Genomic DNA, 21,543 nt, shown 5'->3' with positions numbered 1-21,543 from the left:
ACAACTGAATGATGTTTTTTTTATTCCCAGGGCTTTAGAAAAACTGAACCCTTCTTGTGTGATTGACTGTTGAGTATCTTGAGCAGTCTGAAGGGGGAGACAGTAGATCATGCTCCTATAGGGCTCCTGTTCCCGGTCTGTTTTCTGAGGCATTTACTGTGATTCCTTCCCAGGCTTTTGAAGATGTGTACATTGAGCAGAGGAAGACCATTCGTATCATCCTGGAGTATGCTGATAGAGTGTTCACATACATCTTCATTCTGGAGATGTTACTCAAGTGGGTGGCCTACGGATTTGTCAAGTACTTCACCAATGCTTGGTGCTGGTTGGATTTCTTCATAGTGGATGTAAGTATTCTGTCACCCACCCACATCTCAGGGGCCAGTCATATTCGTCTATAAATCCCCAAACCCTTCTTTACAGGCCATCTTAATGCAATCACTTGCTACAGAAACATGGATTGATAGGTAGGCGGAGATGGCCTCAACTCTAGTGAATGCTGGATTACTGTTTTGTGACTGACCTGTACTTGTTTTTTTTAGATTACTAATTTGGCATTGATTTATTTTTAATGATTCATGGTTTACGTTGTTAGTTGATAAACTGTGGTAGACTGGCCATGTCACTCCATGGCTTTTGTGCTTGGAGTCAGTTTCTTGCACCAAAATGGCTGCAACCAAATCACGTATGACTAACACTGATTGGTCTACACTCTGAATACATCATTGGCACACTTTGTATATACCTACAGTGTCATGAACACTTCTGGGCATTCCCGTATTTTGAAATGCTTGATGGGGATTTAAATCACATCATTCTAGGAGTTCATTTCAGATGGAGACGTGGTTTCCTTTAGCTATGACATCACACAGGAATCAGAGTGTTGGAACCGGTGAGAGCCTTTAAGTGCAGCCATGTGACATGACCCAGGGCACTTGTGTAACACGGCTGAGTAACAAGCTTGAGCTCACACACAGCAATCTAAAAATAACAGTACTTTCCAAAATGGCTTATTGACTGTAGGGCATCTACACGTCTACACTGGCAGTGTATTTGAGAGTAGTGATATTCTGCAGGTGCAGTTAATGTAATGCTAATGTTACCTGGATTAAGACAACCCACATCTGTGTTATAATGTGTACAGTATAGATTTGTTACTCTAAAGTATTGAGAAATAATTGAGAAATATTTCTCGTGCAGTCTTGTCCTTTAAAAACCACTATGCAATGTCTCCCACAGTTATAGATAGGTCGACTGCATTATCATTAGTAACCTTCAAATTTTTTTTTTCAATTTATATTTGGAAATTATTTCATATTTTCATATAGCTGTTGTGCCAATGCAGAGTTGGTGGAATTATGCTGCTGTACCCCAGATATTGACAGGATGTCACATTTATTGCATTTTTTGTGTAAAGTTTCCTGAAGTTTTTGTCACTGTTGCATTTGTGCAGTGTAATTAGGGCGGTCAGAACAGGTCTGGTCATGACAGGTTATTTTGTCCCATAGATACCACTAACCTGGGCCAGAATAATAAAGTGGGTGTTCACACACCTTTACTGATTGTCTCCCAGCTGTTATGAAAAAGGCAAAGTGTCCCCTGGGCTGAGATAGTACACTGCCTCCATTAGGGTGTAATACCTGCTTTTGGCCACAAGGGCAAGCAGGATGGTTACCAAAAAAGGATTAAATTATTATGGCCTTCAAAGCTATTGTACTGCTTTTGTAATGAAAAGCTCACTGGACTGGTGCCTTTATGGATAGTCCCAGCTGTTTCTGCTGTCCTGTATTCCAGACACAGTAGATTTCTTTTTGGGTCATTGTTAAATATACTGTGTAATGTGATCAAAAACTTATGAGCTTAAACAGAAGAAACGCCTCACCAATGTGTATTCTGGTCCGGTTGTAGTAGATTGTTACTAAAGTTAATAATGAAAATGGTTTAACTGAACCCCTTGTAATGCATTAGGTCAATCCGATAGATATATGCAGCTGCTCTCAATTATTCAAGCTATATAATTTGCCTGTTTGTGTTAGTATCTCTTATACACTTTTTGTTCATTGATGCAGAATACCTCTGAAATAATTCAGCTCACTGTTGTCTTTATTTGACAACTTCCTATGGTCTGAACCGATTTAAAAACAGCATTTTGTTCATATAGTTAGGTGGTCTGTGGGGTGGATGGGTGCTGTCAAAAGAGAACAATGGTCTGGTTACCATAAAGGTTATGATAACAAAATGTAAAGGATTCTCAGGAGAGAATAGTACAGTTCAGAGCTGGGAAGTTGGACTGGCTGATGGAACAAGGAACAGACTCACCCACGATGTGTGGTCGCTTCTGGGCAATGAAATTGCTATAAACCAATTTTGGTGACATTGTGTTCTGTTTGGGTAAGTCATAGTCATTCTCTTCCATGGAGAAGCCTCTTCTGTCCAGTGACTGCACCAACCATTTGGATCTGAACGTAATGTGTGCGATTCATAGGCCATGAGCAGGTTTGCACGTCTCATTGTCTTGCCTTACTTGTGCGCTATCGACAGCTCTCTGGTCTTCTGGTCTTTGTGTGTGGCTTTTTTTTTTTTTACTGACTCAAGTGCAAAATTTCAAAAACAGATTCAAAACACTTGAACCTTGTCTAGACCTCCACAGCTCCCTTGTGTGTGTCAAGCCAATGCAACACAAAACGTCCAGGAGTTAGAATTTCCCCAACAGCCTCAATACATCTGCTCATCTAGAATTTTGGATATTCAAAGCAAAAACTGCTAAATTCTCATTTTGTCTCAGATTTTTTCAACATACACCCATAATTGTGTAATATGATTTCTTTTGGAGCAGCCATTTGTAAATGTCAAAAGTGAGCAAGGAACCCGATTAAGGAACCTTTAAAGAGCGATACCAGGACACCAAGTCTAGAGAACGTTACACATTTGAACAAGAAGAGAAGGCTCTTCTTGTGCCAGCATCATTTGAGAAAAATGTTTTTATTAGAATAGAATAGAAGTAATTTTATCCAACAGGTAAAACAAAATTTAATATCATGACATCCTTAAGATAACTTAAATCTATGTTTTTGTCAGTGATTACATCCCTTTGCGAATTGTTCAGTTTCCTTTTTGCACATCTGAGATTTGTATTGACGTTAATTACAGTCAAACAGCTGCTTTTTTTACCTTTGGAAATACATACGAGCGTATGTAATGTTTTATATAATACTAAACATTTCTTTCAAACGTTCATAATGTGTAGAATTGCAGATTGTCCTCCCAGACAAGGTTTATTAGTAATAATAAACATTATTGGTAATAATGTTTAGGTTATAAACATAGTAGACAATCTCTAGGATACATCTCAGTGGCAGAGTTGATGTAGATAGAAGTCATATGAAGCTAACTTGAGCCGACTGAGTTCTGTAGATCCACCATATTCTGGTGTTGATTCAGTTTGCACTATTTCATGATTTTATTACATGTCAGCTCCAGTTTTAAAGACATTCATTTTATCATGTGTCATACTCCCATAATTACATGTCGAATCCATTACAGTATACAGGACAGAATATTTTCATGATGAGATATTAACTGAGTTATTATTGCTTTATATATTAGTGCCATATAGCTGCCAGTTTAAGTCGTCTGTAAAAGATTGTTTACATGTCTGTTATTCTCATTTCATTGTATATTACGAAATGTTCACAATGCTTTCATTTAGGCCTGAATAGCCTTTCAAGCAAGCCTTGTACTGCCCAATACGTATCCAAAATCGCTGCTGCCGGACTAGGAAGGACAGATTATTTGGCGCCATATCTCTTTCAGTAACTGGAATCAAGTAAGTTTAACAAAAGTTAAGTTTCTGGCCCAAAAAAAGAAGATGAGCATGTTTCCTGGTTATTTTCTCTGTATGTGCTGGATAGAGTTCACGAAGGTGCAGGGGAAACGCGCATCAGTAAAATATGTTTGTGATTGTGAAGAAGGTGAGACTGGGACGGTAGCGACAAACAAAGAACTTGTGTGTCACTGTGTGTGCATGGGGGGTGGGGGTGGGGACTGGTTTAGATTCACCACAGCCACAGATCTCCTTGACCTTACTTTGCAGAGCGATGAGAGAGGAAGGAGGCACTGGGGCACCTACACAGCTGGCTCAGGGGGGGGGGGGGGGGGGGGGGGCGGGCAGACCCTAAAAAGGGGCATCCGTGGGGGCAGGCTGAGGCTAAAGGTGACAAATACCCCAAATGCTGTTCTAATGCAGATGAAGGCAAAATCTTTATTTACGTTCAGTGTAGAGAGAAAACATGTCATTGGGAAGACTGAAGTATCAGACTGATGGCAGGACCTTCTTGAGAAAGACTGAAGTATCAGACTGATGGCAGGACCTTCTTGAGAAAGACTGAAGTATCAGACTGATGGCAGGACCTTCTTGAGAAAGACTGAAGTATCAGACTGATGGCAGGACCTTCTTGAGAACTGTATGGACCTCAAGAGTCAGCATGGACTTGGGTGCATTTAATCATAATAAATTGGAGAAAGAACCCTTAAATTACTATCAGTGCATTATATATATAACATCAGGTATAGCATCCTTATATATATTCTGAAATTATTTGTTGTACAGTGACATGACAGCTGTCATATGTGGAAGAGTGGATGTTAACTGTAACTATTAATTAGTGTAGAATGAGTAGAAAATGTATGAGGTTTGTTATGTTGGGTATTTCAGCCACACAGACTGTGGAGTGCAAATGGTTCATTGTGTTTCTGAAAGCATTCCAGAAATAGCCAGGAGGATGACGGGAACATGGAACCTCAGGACTCATATCTCCAAGTCATGCTGAGGCAAATGAAGTATAGTACTTCACTAGATCAGGTAGATCAGTGGTCCAGCATATTCACCAATGCAGACACTCCCAATGCCATTTTTGATATTACAGTTCCTATGGATAAGGTAGCAGCAAATTCTTGGATATGTGTTCTTGGCTCTTTGCTTGCCAGTGAACCCCAGCTCAGAAATCAGTTTGTGAGAGCAGCTGAAGAACCAGGTAAGGAGCACAGTCGGAAAGATGCAGTAAACCATAATAAAGCTTTCGCCTTCAGCAGAACCCCTTCCTTGGTGTCAGCTTCCGATGTTGTGCACTGTTTCAGTGTGTTAGCTCAGTCGGTGGCTGGTTTCAGGTCTTCTTCCAGTCTGCTGCTTATCCTTTGTTAACAGAACCTTGCTGTCATTTCAGTATTATTGCCTATTCACTCTCGCCCCACATCGTTCCCCACTCCATCTGTGACTCTCCATGTTCCAACCCAAACCTAGCTCTTTACAATTCAGACAAACCTTGATTATAAGGCAAGGACCATTAAATCAAACCTCCAAGGTGTCACTAACCTTACTTCCTGTACCATTCTGAACCCACATACCCTTGCATTGCTGCTCATATGCCAGAGTGTCTAGTTCTGGCTGTGTATTTCCTGAACTTGCCTTTGTCCTTTATTAAGCACAAGCCGAGCATTAGCATTGTAGGTAGCTAATGATCTCACGGGCCTTCAATGAATCTGCGAATTCTTCACCAGCATTATCATTGATTGGGTTGCAGTCGGCACTCCCAGTAAAGGTCTCTGTAGACAGAAGCTATTGCACAGAAGACTCTGTGAATGAGGATTTGCACAGTGGCACAGGGAGGACTTCTTTCAGTTGTGAAGAAGGCTGTACTTTTAGGATGGTGGGTTGAAGACATGCTGAAAGCTGTCATATAGAGTTGTAATGTTTTTATAGCGCTTAACATCTAAAGCTTGTATAGTTCATCCTACTGTGGGCACTTAACTGTTCACCTTGATCTGTACAGCATTCAGTCAGAAAAGTCCTTGTGTAGTGGAATATGAGAGCTGGACCATAGGGTGCCAGGGGTTATATAAAATAAGCCCTTTTCATTGCTTTGCTCTGAATAGAAAACACAGAAGTAAATATGCAGTATATGACACCTGGATTTCCATACTCTGTTGGTAATAATGTAAGCTTGTAAGGTTTAGATCAAATAAGGAGGTGTCACAAAATATCCTAATGACTTGATTCATGGCTTTTGTAGTCATCAACTTTTGTAGTACATCAAAACCGAAGATTGACTTTCGAGAAGTCTTATCATCATCTTGGTCTATGTAAGTTACATAATATTTGATGATACTGCATAACTTCCTGCTGGCCGATAACTATTTCTGTGGTGTGCAATTCATCTGTCCTCTAGTAACCAAAAAGTATCACTGGCTACTGGCCTGCCAAGCAGAATAAGGCCAGGTGCACCTGGTGACCAGATTTCACATAGACACATAGGTTTATAGTACCACAGACACACACACATACACACACAGCCAAAACACTTTTATGCTCAACAGCCACTTCTCTTAGATCAGTGTTTCTTAATGCAGTCTTTGGGGACCCACAACCAGTCCCTGTTTTTGCTCCCTCTGAGCTCAATGCCAGACATTCCACATTATTACTGCCTATCGGGAGCAAGGAGGGAGCAAAAACGTGGACGGGGACTAGATTGGGAAACACCGTCTCGGATGAAAAAGATGGCAGGTAAGAACCACAGCAGAGTCCTATGGTACTGTACATAGAAACATGCTACTAAAAATCTCATCAGCTTCAGAAAGTCTCTAACAGTGAGACGTGAGAATAAAGAGAACAGAAAATGGCATGGGACTGAGTATCTCTCAGAAAGCTGTAGCTGTAATGTGTTAAAATATTAGTAGCAATATATTAGTGACTGGGTAATGTGCTAGTATAAATCAAAAGAGCATTACAAACCACTTTTAACACAGTATATTCATAAGCACTGTCCTGATTTAACAACAATTGGTATCACTTTACTTGAAGCAATCATCATAATGCATTATAGATACCTTTATAATGTATTATAATGCATACATAGTATTATAAACATGGCTATAGCTATTCATAAAAAGGCATAACAAATAGCCTTGTGTATTATACATTATGAATGTTCTATGAAGCTCTTATCTATAATGCACTAGATACCTTCATGATGCATTATAATGGTCAGTACAAAGCATTTATGATGCTTTGTACTGCGTTATGAAGTTATTTAAAGTACATTATAAATAAGAGCCTAATAGAGCATTCATAATTCATAATAAATATGCCTATAAAGTGTTATAACTTGTTATAAATATAGTCTTGTTTATAATACTTCATGAATGCATTATACATGACTGTTTTAAGTAAAGTATTACCCAACATGTTTATATGTTTAAATGTCTACTTTTAACCCATCTGTATGTCTGAATCTACAGAGTAAATATACTCCGATCAGTCATAACATTAAAACCACCTGCCTATTATCATGTAGGTCCTCCTCGAGCCACCAAAAAGCACTGACCTACCGAGACATAGACTCCCCTAGATGGGCAGGTTGACACCATGAACTCTTTTTCATGTTCCTCAAACCAATGTCACTGCAAGCTGCCATCTCGTCCCCAGATTAACGACACGCATGCACCTGGCTGTCCACATGATGTAACAAAAAACGTGACTCTTCAGACCAAGCTACCTCCTACCATTGCTTCATGGTCCAGTTCTGATTTTCACGTGCCCATTGTAGGCACTTTTGACAGTGAACAGGGGTCAGAATGGGCAATCTTACTGGTCTGCAGCTACACAGCCCCATATGCAGCCAGCTGTAATACGCTGTGTGTTCTGACACCTTTCTATCATTGCCAGCATTAACTTTTTTTATTAGTTTGTGCTACAGTAGCTCTCTTGTGGGATTGGACCAAACGCGCTAACCTTCGCTCCCCATGTGCATCAATAAGCCTTGGGCACCCTTGACCCTGTTGCTGGTTCACTGGTTGGCCTTCCTTTTACCACTTTTGTTAAATACTGACCAATGCATACTGGGAATGCCCCCTAGACCTGCCATTTTGCAGATGCTCTGACCTATTTGTCTAGCAACAACAATTTTACCCTTGTCATAGTCACTCAGAGCCTTACACTTGCCCATTTTTCCTGCTTCTAACACATCAATGTCAAGAACTGACTGTTCACTTGCCTAATATGTAATGGCCCCCTTGACAAGTGCCATTGTAACGAGATAATCAATGTTATTCACTTCACCTGTCTGGTTTTTTTTATGTTATGACTGATCGGTGTATATTACAAAAGCTAAAAAACTATGACTTAGGATTAAATATAATCACTGTCATAATAACATTACAGTAATGATGACGATGAAGATGAATTATCATTGATATCAAACTAACATGTTATTACAGTTTTACTGTTGCTTCACACAAAGCCCCTTCATGCAAACAACCTGTTCTCAGGTCCCTTTTTTGATGTGATATGTGATGTCTTGACTGCCATGCGACAGATTGATGTACTATGGTTTGAGGTGGCCGGGTGGATAGCTTTGATGCAGGGTGTGGTGTCGGTAGGCCACAGCAGACTCCAGTTGCTCTTAGGACTTTGGTAGTTTCCATGTGGAGTCGAGCGCGATGAGCTGTCCAGCCTGCCCCTCCTGGCTGGCACCCTCCCTTGCCTTGTTCTCATGTGTGTGTGTGTGTCTGTTCCAGATCTCAATATTGTGTGTAATATTAGTATGATGATATGATGTGTATGTATTGACCTGTATTTTTTCTCATAGGTGCCTTTATTTTGTCTGTCTTAAATTAAATGGGATTTTATGCATCAGCCGAGAGGAACTTGGGGAGACAGTGTTAGAAGGTCCAGGGTAAGGTTCTTGTATTGTAGTCTGTTGGGATTTTGTCCAACAGGGAACCTTCTCTCCTAGCCTTTCCAATCCCCGCTCAACCCTTTCCTTTGAACTAAATGTGTCTCGTGTGTGTCTCTGTGCCTGGTCTCTCATGCCTCTTTCTCTCTTACAACGACGACTCTCTTTACAGGTGCACCATCAAGCTGGTTTTCAAGCATCCTTGCCTACCCAAGGCAAATAAAAAGAAAACAAAAAAATGTAAAAACAAGCAAAAAAAAAAGAATGGGGCCTCTTAATTTCAAAATACTGTGGCACTTTACTATAACCCATATTACGAAAGGAATCTCTATGTGTATACATATATAGATATGCCCATAATTATGTATTCATGTTTGTGTGCGACTAACCTTCCAATAGATGAGCTTTTGGGGGAAAAAAAGAAAGTTTAAGACGCTAAGCGCTAACAGTTTGGAACCTGTCTTGCTTCTCTGTTTCTGTGTAGGTGTCTATAGTCAGCCTTATAGCTAATGCCCTGGGCTACTCCGATCTAGGGCCTATTAAATCTCTCAGGACACTAAGGGCGCTGAGACCCCTCAGGGCTCTGTCACGTTTTGAAGGGATGAGGGTAAGACCCGAAGCTGAGCGGCTGATCTCCCTGCATGCCAGCTGAACAGTCAAAGCATGCTAGAACTGATCAAAAGGCGACCTTTTTTGATTAAGGAAACGTAAATGACATTAAAGCAGTCATGCTTCCATGCACGCACATGCTCAGGGGAGAAAAGTCATGATGCAGCTGTGGCATTTTAAAACCATAGAAACCAGTGGCTACTTTGATGACTCACTCTGAAAATGAAAATGGGAAGAAGATCTAATGGATATTAAAATCCACTGATTTAGGAGCCATGAAGTTTCATATATAATCTGAAATAGAGGGTTACATTGTAAAGCTGCCTCATCACAATTTTTGAAATAATCATAAATAAATTAGCCCCAGAACAATGAATAAAACAAAAAAATAACTCAAAACCAATGCAAATGTGTACAATATTGGCCTGAACATTGGCTTTGCAAGGGCTTTTAATAAATGACCCCCCTCCCCCCTTCTCCTCTAACCACCACCCACCTTATCTCGTGCCCTTATGCATTTTGTACAGAGAGCCCCCAGCAGCAACAGAGCACCATCAGTAAAAAGGGACTAACTCAGACAGAATGTCGGTAACAGAGCAAAAATACTATGTACAACATTCATTCTTGTTGCTCCCTATCATTTAGAATGAATGAAAAGATCAAAATCAGTTTGTTGTTCACTAGCAATCTGTGCCAGAATAGACAGATTGCTTTTTCCTGATGGTGCTCATACAGTTGCTTCTGGTTCTTGTCATGCCATTGTTTTCTTGTCTTATATACTGAGTTTCTCTTCTCCATTCCCTGGCCCTCAGAATCTCTCCCACCTGGTTCTTGTCCTGTATTTGCCCAGTTCAGCATTTTCGGGCCTGTGAGTAGCACAGATGACTGCAGGAGGCACCTCCTATTCACTTGCTGATGCAGGATGTGTTTGTGGGCCTGAAGAAGCCTTGTTCCCTGCGCCTTCACACATGGACATGGGTTGGGATCGATGTCCAAAGCTTCTGCAGGCATTAGCGTTACATTTGCGACCTTGAGGTTTAGCCATTTCAATTCTGGAAGCGAAGAAAATAATACTGTTCCTGTAAGACTACCAGACTATGTGTCAGCTGCAGGCTGAGACTTAGGAAATTGACAAGGCTGCTTGTTTTGCTCAAAGCCCTTTGCTGTTTTCATGGCAAAAACAGGACCAAGGTGGGAGCTGGGGATTTCCTCCACAAAAATGACTAGCTTTATTTTCATAGGCAGAAAGCAAAGGAGTGTTAGCAATTAATTTAAATGAAACACAGCAGAGCCCGAATTCAGAAACATAATACACTCAGTGTTACTGTACCCACTCTAAGAAACCAAATCTGTGTCACATGAAAGAAGGTGAAGGGTCACCTGAGGGGTACAAAATTCCAATTTTGTCTAATTGCGACACTAAAATATTGCAATTCACTAAAATTATGGAGTGTATAGTCAACATTAGAGCACCTTTATTTTTAAAATATTGGACTGCTGCAGATTGCATTGTCATTTTTGGGAAGATTATAAAAATATACAGTTAAACATTTCAGTTGGCACAATGCTTGGTGCACTTGAGGTGCTAAATTCAGAAAGTGGAACATCAGACGACATGGGCAGCAGAAATGCTCTGCAGAATTTGCAATGGAGTTTACTTATAAGTTCTGACCCAACCTTACTCCGTACAAATGTTTAATGTGCTCATTGAGGAAGATGAATTTCTATTTTTGGTGAAACAAAATAGATATGATAAGTAGAGACACCGTATACAACAGAAGCAAAAATTTCCTTAGATCCTTCTGTCCTATTTCTAGAAATCATTGATATTCAAGAAACTATAGCAACAGTGTCCTATTCAGAAGATAGTTTCTCACCATTTTTAGAATGGTAAATTGCTTTGTGGCTATTTTTGTAATTTTCGATTTATTCCAGTTACTATTCCAGGAACAAACACAGGAAGTTGGCAAGAAGAAGTACAGCTAAAATCTTTTAAAAAAATATTTAAATTACCCAGGACGGTTCCTGGGTCTCAGACAAACACAAAGTGTTTGGTAGTTTACAAAATGTTGAAATCTGTAAGGTGGAGCACCAGCCAGAGCTAGCAAATGTGTGTTCATATAGAGTACAGGTTGGGTCAGAATTTTCATAAATTTATGAGAGCCTTGTGCTGTGCGGAGATGTTTTGGGTCATCGTACTGTGGGTGGGATCTGGTTGGTACGTGCTGTATGCGTGATAGTGGGTGGAATGGCAAAGAATACAAGCTGCATTCCAGTATGGCAATATTCAGATAAGTATATGTGTGTCACTGCACCTGGCAAAATAGGTCCAGGTCTCAAATTTATTTGTGAGCCAGCTTGATGTATGTGGTGTGGGCTACAGCCTCCAACCAGAAGATGAAAGGAGAAACAGTGGGACAGAATCGGCCAGATGGTCATTATTATTAATATCAGACTTTTTTTCTCCACTGATGGCAAATAAAAAACAATAAATGTCAAAACCAAAGGTCTATATGGTGCATTTAAAAAAAGAACTCTGGTCCCTTCTGTCATATTAGATAAGAATCAAGCAGTAAGGAACACAGTAATGTTTGACTTAATCTTCGGAGTTACACAGAAATGTCATACAAGCATGCAGCTGCTTCGGCCAGGCAGTGCGTATTCTGGCACATCTTCTATTCACCAGTTATCTGTTTTTCTCACACTGTGGTGCCTTGTCTTTCCTGGTCCAGGTGGTGGTCAACGCCTTGGTGGGCGCCATCCCTTCCATTATGAATGTGTTGCTGGTTTGCCTCATCTTTTGGCTGATTTTCAGTATCATGGGTGTCAACCTGTTCGCTGGGAAATATTACTACTGCTATAACGAGACCTCAGAGGAGTACTTTGACCCCAGCGTTGTCAATAACAAGACGCAGTGCTTCCAGTACATCAATGCTAACTATACTGAGGTTCGGTGGAAGAATGTCAAGATCAACTTTGACAACGTAGGTGCTGGATACCTGGCCTTACTACAAGTGGTGAGCATCACACTCCTTAACAGCATTCCTGCTTTCCGGCTGTCCGTGCTTCATACTCCCACTCCTTCTTCGCCCCTCTGAATCCACTTGCATTTAATGGACATATACAGTGTTTGATTTCTGGTACAAATTTACAGCGATGTCAGTCTAGCTAAATGCATCGACTGAGGAGTCTTGTAAAATCAGAAGGTCTAAACCGTATTTCAGCATCATTGTTAGTGAGACTCAGCACTCTGACCTACCATAACCAGCAATGAGATACAGTCCATGTCTTCCTGAGCTTCAAGACACAGCTAGTCTAGATAGGAATCTAGCCCAGAGTAAATCCCACCAGTCTTGCAGTTATTATCCGCAAACACCAAGTATGTTTCATTAGTTGCCCCATGACTTTGCCTGATGGGCTTTTGGGTTGTAAAACACATAACCATGAAGTCCAATACCCTCTGTTTTTGTTCTTTTCATATAGGCCACATTTAAAGGCTGGATGGATATCATGTATGCAGCTGTGGACTCCAGAAAGGTGAAGCATTTTCATGTCTATGTTCTATGTAACGTGTTTGTGCTCTCAGGTGACACGTTGCCATTGGTCTATGGAACTGGAAATGTCTTAGGGCTCTATCTTCATATTCCAGCATTCCTGATATGACGGTCTTGGTTTGCTCTTGGTTTTCTGTTGGTGTGCAGGTGGAAGATCAACCAATCTATGAGGACAATATCTATATGTATATATATTTTGTTATATTCATCATCTTCGGCTCATTCTTCACCCTCAACCTCTTCATCGGTGTAATCATCGACAACTTCAACCAGCAGAAGAAAAAGATAAGACCTCCTTGCTTTTTCCCCTCTCTGCTTTATATCCATAAAATTGCACAAAGAAATGGAGATTTCAGTGTGTTTGGATATCTCTTCTCTTAAAAAAGCATGCAGCATTCTGTACTGTTCAGAGTATTAATTACACGTTGAAATAAACAACATTTAGGCATAAGACGTAATATTGCCATTACGGCCACTGAGGATGCCATGATATATTACAGATATGTGTTGGGCCGAGGACACAGTAATCTGGGGTATAACTTTTCCCAGGTTGTAACCTAGTTTCTGTTTCCCCCTATACTTTGGAGGTCAGGACATCTTTATGACAGAGGAACAGAAAAAATACTACAATGCTATGAAAAAACTGGGCTCCAAGAAACCACAAAAGCCCATCCCTAGGCCATCGGTCTGTCTTATACTCTTTCTCCATTGATCTGTGCTATAATTCTGTAGTTCTTAGTATATGTCTATGGACACCTTGTAAGAATGTGTTGCTATTTAAATTTTAAAGTGACGTTTGCTCTAATTTCTTCTTCAGCATTTGTGTGCCTTGTAGAGCAGTACATCTTATCACTAAAAAACTGACAATGCACCTTCTGAAACTCTTACCCTTCCAGAACAAGATTCAAGGGATGGTGTTTGACTTTGTGACGCAGCAGGTTTTCGACATATCCATCATGATCCTGATCATCCTGAACATGGTTACCATGATGGTGGAAACTGATGACCAGACGGCAGAAATGGAGAACATTCTTTATTGGATCAACTTCATTTTCATTGTTGCTTTCACCAGTGAATTTGTCCTGAAGCTCTTTTCCTTACGCCATTACTATTTCACTATTGGCTGGAATATCTTTGACGTAGTTGTGGTCATCCTCTCAATTGTGGGTGAGTGAAGTGAAGGACTGGGTTTTGATGGAGGGATTATTGTGGTATTACCTTCACTCAGTATGTATATTCTCAGTTCCCCAGCTTAGTCTACAGTTTTCAGTATTTCAATTACATATAATTCTTAAAAGCTTCATACAGAATTTGCTGTTAAAATTAACAATTAAAATTATAAGCAATAGTAGAATAATAGCAAAATGAAAGTTTTAAAATGCTTTTACTGGTTTCTTAATATCACAACAAAATATTCCGATTGGATGTTTTTTTTTTTTTATTAAACTTCTTCCTTATATGTTCTTTTCCAAAACATAGGTATGTTCCTGGCGGACCTGATTGAGAAATACTTTGTTTCACCAACTCTCTTCAGGGTGATCCGTCTGGCCCGAATCGGTCGCATTCTGCGTTTGATCAAGGGGGCCAAGGGAATCCGGACATTGCTGTTTGCACTGATGATGTCACTTCCTGCCTTGTTCAACATTGGTCTGCTTCTTTTTCTGGTCATGTTCATTTTCTCGATCTTTGGCATGTCCAACTTTGCCTATGTTAAGAGGGGGGCTGGGATTGATGACATGTACAACTTTGAGACTTTCGGCAACAGCATGATCTGTTTGTTCATGATCACAACCTCAGCGGGCTGGGATGGGCTGCTGTTGCCGATCCTTAACTACCCACCCGATTGCAGCCCAGACAAGGAGAACCCAGGCACTTCAGTGAAGGGGGACTGTGGCAACCCCTCTGTTGGCATCTTCTTCTTTGTCATGTACATCATCATCTCTTTCCTCATTGTGGTCAACATGTATATTGCCATCATTCTTGAGAACTTCAGCGTGGCCACTGAGGAGAGTGCGGATCCACTGAGTGAAGATGATTTTGAAACCTTCTATGAGATTTGGGAGAAGTTTGACCCAGACGCGTCGCAGTTCATCGCCTACGAGAAGCTGTCGGACTTTGCGGATGCGCTGGAACACCCGCTGCGGGTGCCTAAGCCCAACACCATCGAGCTGATCGCCATGGACATGCCCATGGTGAGTGGAGATCGCATCCACTGCCTGGACATCCTGTTTGCCTTCACCAAGCGCGTCCTGGGTGACAGCGGCGAGCTGGACATGCTGCGGCAGCAGATGGAGGAGCGTTTCGTGGCTGCAAACCCTTCCAAGGTGTCTTATGAGCCCATCACAACCACTCTCCGTCGCAAGCAGGAGGAAGTGTCGGCCATTGTTATCCAGCGTGCTTACCGTGCCCACCTGGCTAGACGGGGCTTCGTCCCCAAGCAGAGGGCCGGCAACAACAAACTAGAGAACGGAGGGAACAATCAGGAAAAATTAGGGGGTACCCCCTCCACCGCATCCCTCCCCTCATATGACAGTGTAACAAAACCTGATAAGGAGAAACAGGAGGAAAATGACGGGAGAGGCAGAAAAGAAAAGGGCAGAAACCAAAAGGACATCAGGGAATCTAAGTGTTAAAATTAATTAACAATAACGATAATAAATTCAAGCAAGAGAAAAGGAATCCCTGAATCCATACTAAATAAATGTACAGATAATTTCGTTTGCAATTAAAAAAAGAGAAAAAAAACACAAAAAGAATTGTTTACAGACTTCTGAAAAGTATCAATGCAGAAGAAGCAGCTCGGTTTCTTACAGCTTTGAAGACACTTAAACCAAACATACTGTAATCAGCTTACTGTGTGACTGTCACATCAAGACTACAATTTGGAAAAAAAGATCTGAACAAATAAGGAAAGAGTTCTGCACTGGCAGATGGTGGACCATGTTTCCTGGGAGACTGTCTGCAACAAGACAGAAAGGTGCTTGGAGAAGGATAGACGTGAAAGATGAGACCTCCAGGACTTGGGCACAATTAATGCCTCTGTAGAGTTTTCTCAAAGAAGCGCACCTGCTGTGACTTTCTTAAGCATTCAGGAGCGTTTTGTCTGTCATTTCCTGTAATGGAAACACCGAAATGACAGAATACAACAAGATCAAATAAAAGCAAACTTAAAATAGGAAAATGAGAGAATGAACAAACTATAGGTTTTTCTGTTTGACCAATGCTGAATATACCTGCATCTTAACATTATTTGAGCAGCATAAAATGGGAAAAAGAGGAAAAAAATCATTCAACAGTCAGCCCATGTCACTAAAGTCTTCTCATTTTATCTTTGTTATACCTGCATTACAAAAGAAGTTTTCTACATGGCCTTTCACACCGATTGGGAAGGGGGAATTAATTAAGGTTTTGACTTGGGCTGAAGGGGACTTGCTCAGACAGATTTCCAAATAAGTAAATAATTGTTCTCGTTCAATGCATAGAAATGACTTGCATGATGGCATGTTTTGATCAGGAATCTTGCATGAATAATCATAGTCCACAAGACACTAATACTTGGACCACAACAGTGGCTTGACTGTAAGTTTGAGGCTGTCCACTGGAAAACTAAAATGAAGAAATTGATTATTGTTACTCTGATAATGGTACACTATGCTGAGTAGAGCATCCAAAATCCTACCCTTTATGATTCTTTCTTATCAACTGACAGGTTTTTTCATTGAAACCTCAGTAGTTGATGTTCCAACAACACATCTGGCCCATTAAAAGGATGAATTTTGCTGTTCTGGATTATTATGAATGTCGGATTGGTTAGAGTGATCATTTATATGTAGAGAACACTAGAAGGAAAGCACTGATGGAATAACTGAAACTGTAAGGTAAATCTTGGGTATGCAACCTCTTCCTTTATATACAGCAATATAGTTTACTGGCCAGTCATTTGTGACTTTTTTTGTAGTAAGAAGACATAATGGAATGTCAAGGTGGTGGTCAGAGCTGAAGTTGAGGACTTAGGGGTATAGTGTGCTGATTTACATTTATTTTAATACCTCCCAAGGCTTAATATTGAGAGAGAGAGTATATCAAAGTAACAGCCTTGAGATATGTATACTTTTTTAAAAAACAGGATCTAATTGCTGTTGTTAATTTTTTTTTCATTGTTTTTCCTTTAAATACTGTGTTTTTCTTTTTCTTGCCTTTTTGTCATATCATTGTGGTAAATTTGTCTGTACTTTTTTTAAATATTGAATTTAGTTGGTATTATGTTTTAACTCCATTAAAGACAAGAATTATGCATTAGATGACAGGAATGCTCAGGAGAGAGGGGGAGCACGGTGTGAGCTGTTGCTGATGAAGAAGGAGAAACCAAGGTGGCTTTGCTTTTTTGTACAAGACCTGCCATAGATTGACTGAGAAACCCTGAATATTACAGGGATATGCTGTAAGGAACAGAAGTAGAGAACTGTTTTCATTGTCAAATGACAAGACTGAATGCTATGCATGTAGACTTTACCGCCCATTCTCAGGAGAACTTGTTTAAGTATTTTTATGAGCTAAGAACAAGCAAATATGAAACCTAAATATAACAAAGAAAAGCCTTTCAATTTTAGTTTCCATGACGTGTAGTGTTGGCTAGTTCATGCGAAAGGTCATGGCTGAGCCCCTCAGATGGGCCATGCCGCTGGACGACCTGTTTGGTATTTTTCCGTAGAGAGTTTGTCCAAAGCAAAACAATAGTGATATTATCCCCCTCTGCATACACTCATTTATAGTAAGAGTATAGTGGAGATTGGAGTGAGTACAATGATGAGACATCACAGGAAATGGCTTAAATGTGGTTGTATAAACTGCACACATGTGAGACGTGTATGGTTGGGGTTTCAACAGAAACCTCTCGGGTCTATCAGCTCTGAATAAGTGTTATGATTGCTGGACAGCCATATTTCTGTAGAGGAAACAAATCCCAAACAAATGCCAAATAGCATACAGAGCACTGGACGCATCTTACTGTGAGCCGAGACACACCACACCAGAGCTTTTGCACTTCCTGTTGTGCAGTGATGTCACTTCCTGTTTATGAATCCCCCTCCCCTTTCGAGTTTTTTGGTCCAGTTGCTGCATGAGGTCTCCAAATCAGTGTGGGTGTCGACTTGAACCAAATAAACTCTGATTGAAAACCATAAAAACAAATAATGGCATCCATTTTTTTCTGTACCCATCTAGGATATAATGTATAAAACAAAAGTAATCACATTAATTAAAAAATATGTACAGAACAGGCTATGTTGTAAACGGCACAAAATGCTGAAAAGTTAAGGATGAACTTTTTAAGAGATTATAAATAATGTAATATATAATTTTATTTTAACGGCATGCATAGTCTTTTGTAAATACAGAAATTTAAAATACAACTACTACTATTAATCTAATAACAAATATTAATAACAATAGAATGGCTTCCAGCTGATGCCCTGTCACGTTTGATAGACTGTGACACATTCGTTAGATTATATAGGTTTTTTGAGACACTTTTCACAGTATAGCGGGGAATCAATAAAAAAAAAAACTATTAAAAGCAAAAAAGTATATCTATCTAATATACACATACACAAACACACACATGCATATTATATATACATATATAGTGTATGTATACACACACCTCACACATATATACATTATACGGCCCGTCACTTTCCTTACTCCTTGTCCCTGCTCGCCCCTGCAGTACTACCGACAGTAGTTGCTCATGATATGTACACAGTATTGTACAAGCTGCTTGGTTAAGATTGTGTAGCCGGTGATGGTGAGAGGATTGCGCTGCCACCCACCCACCCCCCCCCCCCCGTTTTTGTACATCTCTGAAATTGCCCTGCCCATCCACCCCTCACCTACACATACATGCGTCGAAACCCACACATACGATACCTTTCCTGGCCCGAAAGCCGACTCTCACCCACAAGCAGATCATAAGTGTATCCCGGCTCTCATTCACGCGGCATGGCAGAATTTTGTGCTGACCTTGTCCGTACTTCCGATGGCTCCCTCGAAGCACACCAGTGCCATTGAATTTTGATATTTATGTGTTTCACTCATATTTACTTTTTATATTCAGTCCAGTTTGTTTCAAGCGCAATTTCTCTTGACGGCATGTGCCTTTTTTTCTGCTGTTTTTGGTAAAAAAATAAATAAAAATCTGATGCTACACCAAAATCTTTAAGCCTTGGGAACTAGTTTAATGGAGCATAAAGGGAAACAGCTACCAGTAACATAATTACGTATCAATACGAGACTGCAAACAGTAAGACGGTGTTTTTTACAACATGGGACATTTAAAACATTCAGTTATGGCTTAGTCTGTTTTGTCACTGGGCTACTGAAAAAGGAGCTTGCCATTTAAACCTGTTTCAGGCTTCTGTTCATTTTTGACATCTGTTTCTTTATTTTTCTATTGATATTTATTCTGTAACTATTTTATTTTTGTAGCATGATTGAAATGCTATTTTTTTCGCTGAAAATAAAAAGTGCTTATTGGTTGTTGTTATCATTTGCCTATATAATGACTTAGGAGAGGAGACAGTGTGTTGAACAACCACTTGGACTCTAAGTAAGAACTTAAGAACGAATGTCTTCATTTGAGCACGAACTTTTTTCTTAACAATAAAGCAGCCTTCCAGTTATGCATTGTATTGCTTTTTTCTTCAGAGTCTCAGGAATCTGTTGTCCTGGGTTGGCAGTCTGTATCCTGTTTCCCTTCTGTACGTGTAGTTTGCATGTCCTCTCTGTACCCCTGCCCTATGCCCTATGCACCCGAGACAGGCTCCAGGGCCCCCATGCTACCTTCACTGGAAAAAGATGGATCGACACAGGAATGAACACAATATTTGAATTATTATTTTCATTGTCTTCCTCCTGAATATTGAAACCACAGTGGTTTCTAGGCTAAAATATGGTCTCCCCAGGTCTAGAATAAGGTCAAAAAAGGTAATACCTGTATAGCTAACTGCTATAGTACTATGCCACAATCGCAGCCTTCATCAGAAGCAGTGTGAAGACAATGGTGGTGATGACTATGTTAGTGCAGTAATTCCTAACAGTCATCACTGTATGATGTTATGGAAATAACATAACTAATCTGGCTTGAACTAATAAGATTTGTTTTTTTGTTAGGAGCAGATGAGCCAAAGGTACTGAGCAAGCATGCAGGTTTGGGGTGATCATAGTAACCAGAGCTTTTTATGGTCTGTCGTCAAAGTTTGTCATGGTACCACAACTCCCCCCCCCCTCCCCCCCCCTCACTTGGCAAAATGTACTGTGGGGTTGGGGGGGTGTAACTTTGGCTGGAACATTGGGGGGGTTGAGGTCTCCACCCATTACGGAGGAAACATGATTATTGGGGGGTTTTATTAGCTGGTTTTGATTTATTGGGGAGGGGGGGGGGCTACATCCCCCCCATAATTTACGCCCATGGGGGCCCCTAAACTTCAGGGCCGATTTTTAATCCCAGTCTAGCCCAGTACCCATCAACTTAAGTCTGTGTTGTCTGTGGTGTCTTTACGCACAAGTCCTAACATACACGGTAGGTGCTTCTGTGGAAGAAATAGTGCAGTTCCAAGGGGAAGGGCAACACTGCAGCTGTTACATGAAATGCAGCAGTGAGGGCTGAGTCAGCAGCTCTCTGCCAGTGGGGCTTACTGCCTGTGTCAGTGAGCTCCGAAAAGGGTAGGGAAAGAGATCAAGGGCTTTGAAAGGAAAGTGAACACTCCATCCCGCCAGGCTCCTACAAAACTCACTAATAACTATAATGGCCTGGCGTTTGATGAGTCTATGTAGCTGCGCCATCTTCCAGCAGGAGAGATCTTAGATGTTTATGAAGTCAGGTCCAGTTTGATATACCTGATCTACCTAGTGAGGATGGGAGTATTACAAATAGGTAGGGTGACTGATAGTTGTGTTTACGTTTGCTCATTCTGCCATTTTTTTAGCCAATTTTTTTATTGACAGGAAATAGAATTATGAAAAGCGCATTTATCAAAATTTGGGTTTTCCACTTTAAAGCTGGAGCGGAGTAAATTGTACAGTCCTTCACTGGGAAATTCACTGAGCATTGTATGGAAGTTCACTACAGTTTTATAATATTATATCATTTTTATTTATTATATATTTTTGAAATACTGTAATAATTGATTTTAATTAATCAGTTCATTAATATCTCGGCCTCCTCATTTCCAGGTTTGAAGGTATGAAGGGCTACAATTTACATATTTCTTTAGCATTAGTGTTCGTCCTGCTTTGCTTTGTCAGTGTGAAATCTAAGCAGCCTAATTGGACCTGAAATACCAACGAAATATTTGGTATGAATCTGAACTAAACAGCCCAGAATTGATATTTAGTTAGGCATTTGCATGCATGTGACCAGTTATACATTTCCTTTATTTAATGTAAATATAAATTGACTTCAAATGTGGTTATTTCATGGTATTTCATTCAAGCAGCTCATTAACACCTTGTTTATTTAATTTTTTAATTGACATGGTACTCAGGACACATCCATGTTACATTCCATTGAAGAATATATTTCGAGTTGTGCAGTTAAAGATGGTGTCTTTTTGGAAACGTGACGCACGCAATTTTTGCCATTTGTACAGTGG

At 40.3% G+C, this 21,543-nt stretch overlaps 1 protein-coding gene across 2 annotated transcripts in view; it reads left to right on the top strand.

The window, feature by feature from the left end:
• Positions 1-19,572, top strand: part of scn8ab (sodium channel, voltage gated, type VIII, alpha subunit b) — a 73,058-nt gene extending 53,486 nt beyond the window's left edge. For both annotated transcript variants that reach the window (XM_023790666.2, XM_023790667.2), the window contains exons 20-27: positions 174-347; positions 9,214-9,336; positions 12,071-12,355; positions 12,822-12,875; positions 13,040-13,177; positions 13,473-13,577; positions 13,789-14,059; positions 14,372-19,572. In XM_023790666.2, the coding sequence (XP_023646434.1) occupies positions 174-347; positions 9,214-9,336; positions 12,071-12,355; positions 12,822-12,875; positions 13,040-13,177; positions 13,473-13,577; positions 13,789-14,059; positions 14,372-15,525 (2,304 nt within the window). In that variant the 3' untranslated portion in view covers positions 15,526-19,572. The remainder of the gene's footprint in view (positions 1-173; positions 348-9,213; positions 9,337-12,070; positions 12,356-12,821; positions 12,876-13,039; positions 13,178-13,472; positions 13,578-13,788; positions 14,060-14,371) is intronic.
• Positions 19,573-21,543: the final 1,971 nt, after the last annotated feature.

This window comes from Paramormyrops kingsleyae, chromosome 8 (assembly GCF_048594095.1).
Source record: "Paramormyrops kingsleyae isolate MSU_618 chromosome 8, PKINGS_0.4, whole genome shotgun sequence".
Classification (NCBI taxonomy): Eukaryota; Metazoa; Chordata; class Actinopteri; order Osteoglossiformes; family Mormyridae; genus Paramormyrops; species Paramormyrops kingsleyae.
The sequence above is the reverse complement of the archived record's forward strand: the minus strand, read 5'-3'. Positions and strand labels throughout refer to the sequence as shown.